The sequence below is a fragment of the Onychostruthus taczanowskii genome, unplaced genomic scaffold (genome assembly GCF_017590055.1).
Source record: "Onychostruthus taczanowskii isolate IOZ18803 unplaced genomic scaffold, ASM1759005v1 scaffold120, whole genome shotgun sequence".
Classification (NCBI taxonomy): domain Eukaryota; kingdom Metazoa; phylum Chordata; class Aves; order Passeriformes; family Passeridae; genus Onychostruthus; species Onychostruthus taczanowskii.
Genome location: NW_024498352.1, coordinates 1112225 through 1121897, shown reverse-complemented (window position 1 = coordinate 1121897; position 9673 = coordinate 1112225). Strand labels below are relative to the sequence as shown.

The following is a 9673-nucleotide window of genomic DNA, read 5'->3' as shown; positions in this document are numbered from 1 at the left end:
AAACAACATATTTCTATTATTTGGAGGCCAGGCATTACTGAGCAGATCGGATTTAGCTGCAGTAGCTGTTTCTAAAATAATTCTGCTAATAAATTAGTCTCAGCAGAATTGTACCAGACCTGTGTGCAATCCCATGCTGTGCCGTCTTCTGCTCCAACACACACTGGGGAAATTCAGTGGATGAGCTTTGGAATTACATCTCATCCGTTCATGATTACTGGGAAATGGTGGGGGAAAACACCTCAAAGGGTTTGTAAAAGGGAACAACTGTATTCTATCAGAAAATAATCGACACAAACCCCAGGTACATCCATCCCACTTAGGAAACAGAGCTGTAATTTGCCTTATGTGCTATAAACTCCTTCTTCAGTCAGGTACTAAGTCTTGCAAATCACAGCGTTGTGCCAGTGTACAGAGTGCTTAACAACACTGTGTAAGCTGCAGGTACCCAAAATCACATCTTTCTACCTGGTTTTGGATCTTCAAACAAGGTGCATCTACAGGGAACATTGGGCAGTGAAAGAAGTTCTTCATATAGGGGTATTCATACTTTATGCTACCCACAGGATCTCAAAACATTTATTTGTATTTTTTAAGGCATAATAATGTTCTCATAACAAAGTTCTCAGCTCATTTCAACATCTCCTTTCCCTTCTGTCCTCTAGGTTACCCCTTGCTTCAATTTCTTCTGATATGCAAAAGGTAAACAAAAGTGATGCAAAACTGTGAGTGAGGCTCATAGAGAGATAATCCCTAGAAATTTAAAAAAAAATCAAATCAAATCGGGTCTCCCCCTGCTGTGTGAAATAGAGTATTTTGAATTGTGTCTATTCCCAAAAGTAATGTTACTAGAGTTGGTCTTCCACTTGATTACAGAAGCAAATGAAGAAACACAACTTGTAAATACCAAATAAAATGAGACTGCTTGATACAAGTATTTTACATTTATTGGAAGAGTTCAGTAAAATGGGGACTGCAGACTCATTAGTGGTAAGTGATCCAAAGGAGAAGACAAAGGACTACTCAAAAAAGGTCTGCAGTTTACAGGAATACTGAAAATCTCTTACATAACAGCCTAGGAAAATAAAAAGTTAGCTTGAATTGCAAAGTGTAACTTTAAGTACATAAAAAATTGGCAAATAAATAAAGTTAAAATGCATGATCTATTTAAAATTATAAAGGACCGAAAACTGGCAACTGTATAACATAGTTATAATTTTCAGACTTGATTAAAATCCAGATAAACTCACAAAAGTTGTTTGGGTTTTTTTTAAATTTTATTTTATTTTACATGTACTTTAGGGAAGAAGGACCCATTTCCAGTGTTATGTATTATCGATCTGTTTCACAAATACATTATTTTTGAACAATAAAGAGCATAAAAGGTGCTTTACCTGGTATTGCTGGTGCGTATTTTGGCACAAAATTGAGAACTGGATACCTAAAGACATCTGCAAATGGCATCTGTGCCTACTCAAGGCTACTAGTGACAAAAGTTTGGCTTGTGATGGCAGGCCTGTGATGAGAATTTCCCTCCTCACCTACCACCCCTGTTCCATCTCTAGCTGCCAACAGTTACACAAAGGAAAAGCAACACATGCAATTTTAAAATCAGCAGTCCTACAACCCCAGCCCAAGTTTCATCCCTGGAAGTCCTTTAACAGAAGGTACAAGGCAGGTGTTTAATGCTGGCTTTCACTCCTCAGTATTTCTCTGTAGGAGTCTGCCTGCCTTTTGTGTCCTGTGTATGAACCTGTATCATGGGTTTTTTTCCTATTAGTTTTCAGCATTTTAGTCAAAATTAAGTGTGAAGCTTGGTGGAAAAACAAATTAACTTGTGATTTACAAGAAATGGTACAATTAACACTGGAAACAGACATGTAAAAGGATGTTTCAATTGAGATGCTTCAATTGAGACATTTCAAAGATCAGCTCCCTGAACACAACAATAATGCTTATCTTCTGGAATTGCAGGTCTCAGCACTTCATAGTGGTGGGGGTGTATAATCATTTCTGTAAGTAAATGTTGTATGACAGAGTGAATTCAAATTCCTGAAAGCAAAATGATGAAAATTAACGCTGTCTGAAAAGGTCTTTTAAGAAGAAGGAAGTTCACAATAAGGCTTAGGTGGAATTAAGTAATGGCTGTTGCTTTTGAAGATACTGTTCCAATCTGGCCTGACATCAAAATGTCAAGGAGCATATTTAGCTTTTTAATTCTCCCTGTGTGGAGCAGGATGTTCTGTATTGTAAACCAGACAGTAACGAATGTGTTCCTCTGATGTCATTTATGATCTTGACAATTTGTGATATAACTAGGGTCTGCAATTTCATTAAAAATGTGATTTGAACAATATGCTTCACACCTTGATTCATGGTTACTTCCATTTTTATACAAACACATTTCCCTACGTTTTAAAGTAATAACATCACCACAGTACTTCTGAATTAAACAAAAGCAGGAATGTATTTGGACTTTTCTGTCACCAGAATAACTTCATTTGATAAGTGAAAGGGTGCCATTTGTTGTACATGGAGCCTCCAGAATTAGGAAATATTTGAGAGATGCAACAGTACAGATTATTACAGCAGAGCTCAGCAGGAAGTGTAAGATTACTGCAATCCCCTTTAGAGAGCAGAATGATTCTTTGAGAATTGAGGCAACAGCTTAGAGTTAATTGTTTACATATCAGTTATCCAAGAATTTTGCATTATTACTTGCATGTAACAACAATGGAATTCTTCATATGTTGAGAAAGACTGAGCTCATTGAAAAGAGTGCAGTGCATCTTTTTTTTTTAGTAGTGGAAAGTTCTGGCTCATACTTTCAACATCTGTAATGCAAAGGGAATCACTGATCTGATTTTTGTTTTAAAAAGTTTAATTGCCTTATATTGATAAGTTTCAATGGCTGGCTCACTTACTGTATTCACAAAACTCAAGTACTTATCTATAAACATTTGTGCTTCTAAAACTATATGACAGAGCCAAATAGTAGCAATTCAAGATTTTTTTCCAAGTGTTCTCTGCTCGGTGTGAATCCTAGGTTAGCATACTGGTTCAGAGGCTGTATTTATCTATAAACAATAAATCAAGTAAGTTGTATTTACAAGGCATTCCACTCTCGGAGACAGAGGAAGAAAGAATCTAGTTCATGGCTCTTCTATGTTTTCAATTTTTGACCTCAGTCAACTAGATTTAAAGGTCTTATTTATCCATTTTTTCTAAGCACACCTAACAGTTTTTTGTGTGAAGAAGGCATATGGATCTGAGATCTCTAAATGAACTACCCTTCCACAGCTACAATCTCAAACACCTGCAAAACAACAATGTAACTACTGAACTAATTAGCTGTGTAGTTCACACCCCTGCTCCCAAACAAACCATCTGAAAATTCTAATTTAAGTCCTGCCTAGATGATACCTGAGAAAATGGTGCTCTGAAATAGCCAATAATGTACAACTGCCTAACAATGAAACAACTCTGAGTTAACACCCAAGTTCTATACCTGGACATGTGTTCCAGCTGAAATTTTGTATCAAAGAGAAGGGGACATAATAGTAACTTAGGGTTGTTGGTGGAGGCAGCATTCCCTGGGAGAGAACAGTTAATACATCTCTGAACTTTTCTGTTTTATAGAGTAGTACTAAGGCTGAAAAAACAGAAATTCCTTTTGCTTATGTGACAGAGAAGCAAAATCAAGGCGGATTCTAAGGTCGAAATTTTGAAAGTTTAAAGTCAGGGGTTTCCAGCCCTGTTCTATGTGGTAGTTACTATAATGAACAATGACTCTGACAACTGGATGTGAAAATATGTAAAAATGTTGGAGCTACCAGGCAGATCTTGCTGGAATTTTCAATGAGAGAATCTTCCCTTCTTTGAAATTTCAGGTCTCAGCAAAGTAAAGCTAGGTATTAAAACCACACTGATAGACAATTCTGCAATGCGTATAGGAGCTGGAAATCACAACTCAGTACCACTTGGAGGAAAGAAATGGTAGTACTACTTGACTGTTCATAATGTGACATGTGAATGGATTCTTCCATTTCACTTTGCAGCTTTCCACCTTTAAACTTTATTTGTTTATAATGGGAAGCTACCCCAGGGGTAGTTACTCTTAGAAAACCTTGATAGGCTCCTGAGGTTGATTCACTTTCTTAATAAGTTGTTGCTGGTTATTAAAGGCTGCTTTTTCTTTGTTTGTTTTGTTTTTCAGTAAATCTGCAGAAGGGAGCTGAAAAAAACCCATTTTTAATAGAGCTGGTATTTCAAATTGACCAGATGTCTTAAAAACTAATGATTGTTTGGAACTTCAGGAATACTGGACTTGCCCTGTACTTGCCATGCACCTTTTAATTACTAATTGAAGTCCTGTATTACTGGAAGTGAAGGACGGCATGAAAACCATTCTAAGAAAAAAAATGCATAACTTCATTGGTAGCAGGGGTGTTCTTCCCTGACTTGCCCAGGAAGAAAGCTTCCAACAGTATCTGAAGTCCATTTTTGCTTTACAAGAAGAAAAAATTAATTGGCAAACTCTTCCTTTAATAGCAAACCATTTTATGCTTAGCCGTAAAAATGTTACAAATCCAAGTGTACTGGCACAAAGTAGTATTTCCGGTGCCAAAAAACAGGACAGCTATTACAGAAAGTGGACTCTCTCAGCTTCTTTCTATTTAATCTTTATAATGAGTTATTATTTGTGACAATCAATTGTTCTCAGAACTGCTGAATACCATGTTTGATGACACTATTTACATACTAGCTTAGGTCAAAATATTGCACTCCCTCAAGTCTGTGAGTAGCACTGACATTTAGAGGATATGACAGCAAGAATACTGCAAACAGGGCTAGTATTTAATCACTGTTGTTAATATTTGTGCAGCAGCACATCTGAGAAAACTGGAGGGGAGACATTTGTAAATACTTCTGAGACTTGGTTACACTGTTACCTCAGAAAAATGTGGGGGATTTTTCTTCTTTTTTGTTTTCTTTATTACCTTTACAACAGGCGCAAAAAGGGTAACAAAATAGTTAAAGAGATAACAAATAGGTAACTTCACAGTCAATTTTAATGATGTGCTTGTAGGATTTAAGTAAGCATAACAGGTGGTCAAAAACATTAATGAAAAAATACTTGAGTATGAATACCCTAGTATTTCCTTAACCAGTTTTCTCTTTCCTGTCAGTAAGAATGGGCTTTACCAGCTGCAGTTCTCACTGATGGCCTTCTGGTGATACACTTCCCAACAGCAATTTCCAAAAAAAGTTTTAGGCAACTCTGCAAAAGGGCATATTTTTGTTATGAAGAAATGCAGTATAACTGTAGTTGATAAACTAAAAGCTAGTTCATTGGTTTTCTCAGAAACGAATGAAAATGCACATTTCAAAGATAATGCCTTCGTGGGATGCTAACTCTACATCACCACCCTTTGCTGAAGAAAGGTTTGTTTCCAGACAAGATATTTTTCACTATTTTACTTTTCATAAAATAAGGAAGCTTAGAAAACCTTATGACTTCACTGAGGACTGGACTTGGAAGCTAATACACGCTCATTTTCTATTAAAAACAAACTAAGGATGCACTTTCTGCCATCAAAGCAATTTTCTTAAAATAATGAATGCAATTCCTAGGAAAAACCATGAAAATAAGAGATAACCTGTTGAATTCCCTCTCACATTACAAACTGAAGATAACAGTATTTAGAGTTTCCTACGTTTAACAATGTAAAATAATTCAGGATTCTCTCAGGGTCCCTCTGGTTGTGACAATGCCAGTGTAACAACCTAACCTGAAATCCATGCTTGAAAAAGAGACTGAAGCTTAACTTCTTTTTAAGTTCTCTTTTTAAGTTCTCTACGATAAACACAGTTAGTGAGCCAAACGACCTGGCTAACCTGGTACGATTAACCTGACAAGATAAATCATCAAAAGGCCAAGGAGAGAAGATATTGCAGCTTTGCTTCTTTAGTGCCATGTCTCTCTTAAATTTCATGGCATGGCAGACTTGATTGTGAATGCTCCTGTGAGAAGCCTGCAGTATCTACAGGTAGGGATTCCACTTCCTAAATGGAACAGTTTCAGCAATTTCAAGTCAGACATGATGAACAAATTCTGCCACAAACTGCTAAATTAATGATACAAAAAGTTTAAATAATTGAAAAGACATGTATCTGTGTTGAAATGTATTCTATACTTATAAAGCCATTCTGGTATTCTCCCAAAGTGTTACTAGTTTTCAACTGAACTGGTGCCTACTTCAATAATAGTAACAGATTTTCCTTATGCTGTAGAAATCCCCTGTTTTAAAAAGATTTCAAATTTAAACAGAAGTGAGACATACATGTATGGAGGTTTACTATTCCAGAATAAAATGTTAGTACTGTTTTTATCCTTCTGTGAGAGTCAGGATGGTGACTGGTTAATTTATGACAAATACAACAGTATTTTATTTTATGTGAATAAAGCAGTATTTCTTGCTGTCAAGATGGCATATGGCAAAGAAACAGACCATCCCTCTAACAAAAGAATATTAACTCTCCAGAAAAGCTGATAATGCTGACACTGTTATCCTTATGTGCAGACTTCAGAAATGCATATGTAAGGAAATGTAGTTGGATGGATTTTCCCAAATGATTGTGAAACATTTCTTAGATCTTAGTACACTTGCACTTGCATTAGCATACTAACAAATTAAGGCACAGACTCTTGTGTACTACTTAGAAGCATACAAGCTAACAAGAATGTTGCCTATTGCTCTTGAAAAATATCTCTGGGCTACTGAAGTACAGAACTAAGTAAATAGATCCAGTACACTTACAATGAAGTTTTAATTTATGCCACCAAGTTTTCCAAGCACTACACTTTAATGGGTATGTGTATATAAATGCTTCCTTGTCTCCAAGAAAAAAATCACTTAACAAAATGCAAGAAGCACTTACCATTCCTTACAGCTGGATACTGACAGTACCACCTCAAATGCAGGTGATGTGATCCCACACAACCATCCATTGTTGTAGTTGGACACTAATTCCTATTTAACAGACAAATTCTTCTAGACTACACATATTTTGGTCACACATAGCCCTAAACCACCACTCAGCACTACTGTAAATATACTTTAGAGAGGAAAAGATGATGTGGACAATAGAAAAGCCACCCTACAGGAATAAAAATGTAATGTAGCCACTGAATTCACTACGTCTCAATCCCACTGTAACACTAGAATATAAGGCTAATTAACATTCCAGATGCTGTGTTACTTACAATCCCTGTTTCTCACTTGCATTAGCAGCAACTAGTATCCCTTGATCTGGATATTTTAGTAAATTCCTAGAAGTATTTTAAGCACCTTAATGCTGGAACTCAGACAGGGATACAGTAACTTGTTCCTATTTCTATTCAGAACCCTAGAAAATTCCAGCTGCAAAGAGGACCCAGAGTCAAAGTAACAAATGGTGCACTTCCTCCCTCCCCTACCTAGTAAGGTTTTATTCTTTCTGGCTTTTTTAATTTTCAATATATATTTATATGTATATATATACAAACACAAGGTTTATATCCTTGGTGCATTTAAACCTTGTTTATCCCCAGTCTTTTGGTATTTGATTGCAATAATGTAAGAAAAATATAAGGTTAGTATTTCTACTCTGCTGTTCCCTGTCACAGGTTTTAAACATACTTCTTTCCTTTTGGTTGTTTGAAAAACTTCGTGATGCCGTACAGAAGTAGTATTTTCCTTTGGACGCTATGTTTGAAATGTTCTTTTGTTCAGAATAAACTTTTGCATGCTCCAGCTGCATTCTGAGAATTTCTACCAATTTAAGGGAAAAAATCAGGGTCGAAAGCAAATCTAGCAATATATTCTTCAGTGCCTCTAAGATCAATGGTATTTGTCATCTGCTGCTAGCATTAATAAACCTCTTTTTCTTGTCCTGGTACTTTCACATATTTTTTGGAAGGCAGATAGTTTGCAGTATTTCTTAGCATGTGCTAAGAAATATACTTTATATTAGTCTTTTTTTTCTAAAATAAACATAGGTCACCATAAAAGAAACATGCTACTGAATTCTGATGGCATTGAAGGAGAAAAAAGGCATTCTTTAAGTAGATCACATAAAAAGTCAGAAGTATTTCTACTGTATGGTAATAAATGCACAAGTAATTCAACGTCCAAAAAAATTCTGAATTTTTCCATTCAGTAAGCATGTTTGCATCTAGAATCTAACTGAGCTTCATGCTTAAAACCAAATATCACCTAAATATATCAGATGTAGAAAGAATTTTACAAAAGGTTCTAGTTGAAATACTTGTCAAAACTGTCTTCGGTATTAAGGCCAACATGTATGACAATCCCCATATTAACATGCTGACATACAGGACAGGGATAGCAGAGTGAGAGCACAGCTTAAAGTAGAATACCTCTGAAAAATGTCACTAGCACTTATTTGCTGTAAAACAGATAGAAGCCACAGTCTCTTAAATTTATAGTATGTGCTTTCCTATGTACATGTAACCTAAATTACAGTACTGCTGTGACTGGATATATAGCATTTCGTGGTACATATTTTAATGCAGGTGTAAACACCATTCAAGATGGTACACTAGTTAATTTCAAAGTAATCCTAGAAGAATATTGCAAATAATGCTATATAAATGCATAGTGTTTGAGGGAAACAATTACTTCACTGGAAAAAAAAGTCCCAGACATTGAGTTTGCCACTTCTTCATCACTATGTCACTTTCTTTTTGATTGAAGACAGCTCTTTCTGAATCTCACTGAATTTTGGCCGGTTTTCTGGCTTGTAGTCCCAACATCTCTGCATTATTTTATATATTTCTTCTGGACATTTTTGTGGTGCAGACATTCGGTAGCCTGATAGACAGAAAAGGTGGAGAAAACTTTTAGTACTGAAAACTGATGCATATTGACAAAACTAAAAAGATAAGAGCAAAGTTCAAGACCATTTCATTTATAAAGACCTTCAAGGCAATATGAGGAACATCTTCAATACATGTCCTATACATGAAAGATAACTATGAAACTAATTAAAGCTTGGGTACCAGTGACATTTAAGTTAGGCATGCTGAACTGTCAGTTTGCTGCTCATCCCTAATAGCAGCAACTCACACAGATTTCTTTCCTGTATCTTAGGAAGTAGCTACCTTCTGGTTTTCAGTTGTATTTCCTTACTTCCCTGCAGTGAGGAAACTGATGATAAAAATGAAGATGTGAGTAAACTTATTTGCTCTTTTTGAAGATGTATCCACTTTTATTCTCACATTTCTTCCCTTTTATGTCTCCTTAAGGAAGTTCTTCCCCATTTGCACTTTAGTAATTAATTTTTCCTCCCTCTGTTTTCTTAACTTTTGCATCTTTCCATCTTATCTCAAATCTCTTTCTCTTCTGGTTTGCTTTGATAGGCAGTGCCTTCCACACCTCTCTGCTGACATCAGCTGCAGCTATGATATTTTATTAAAAATCCTTTCCTAGGATTTTTTCCCTCCTGAGAGCTGAGGGCCTCAGGAAAGAAATGTAAACAATAACTATCTGAACTATCTGTTGCTGTGGAATGCAACAGGTGCATTTTCCATTGGTCCATGTGGAGTGTTTTCAATTGATGACCAATCACAGCCAGCTGTGCTGAAGCTGTGAGCAGTCACAAGATTTTG

At 36.0% G+C, this 9673-nt stretch overlaps 1 protein-coding gene across 2 annotated transcripts in view; it reads right to left on the bottom strand.

Annotated features, from left to right (window-relative positions):
* Positions 1–962: 962 nt before the first annotated feature.
* The window catches only part of FER (FER tyrosine kinase), a 152224-nt gene continuing 143513 nt past the window's right edge, over positions 963–9673 (bottom strand). For both annotated transcript variants that reach the window (XM_041395879.1, XM_041395880.1), the window contains one exon: positions 963–8876. In XM_041395879.1, coding sequence (XP_041251813.1) covers positions 8734–8876 — 143 coding nt within the window. In that variant the 3' untranslated portion in view covers positions 963–8733. The remainder of the gene's footprint in view (positions 8877–9673) is intronic.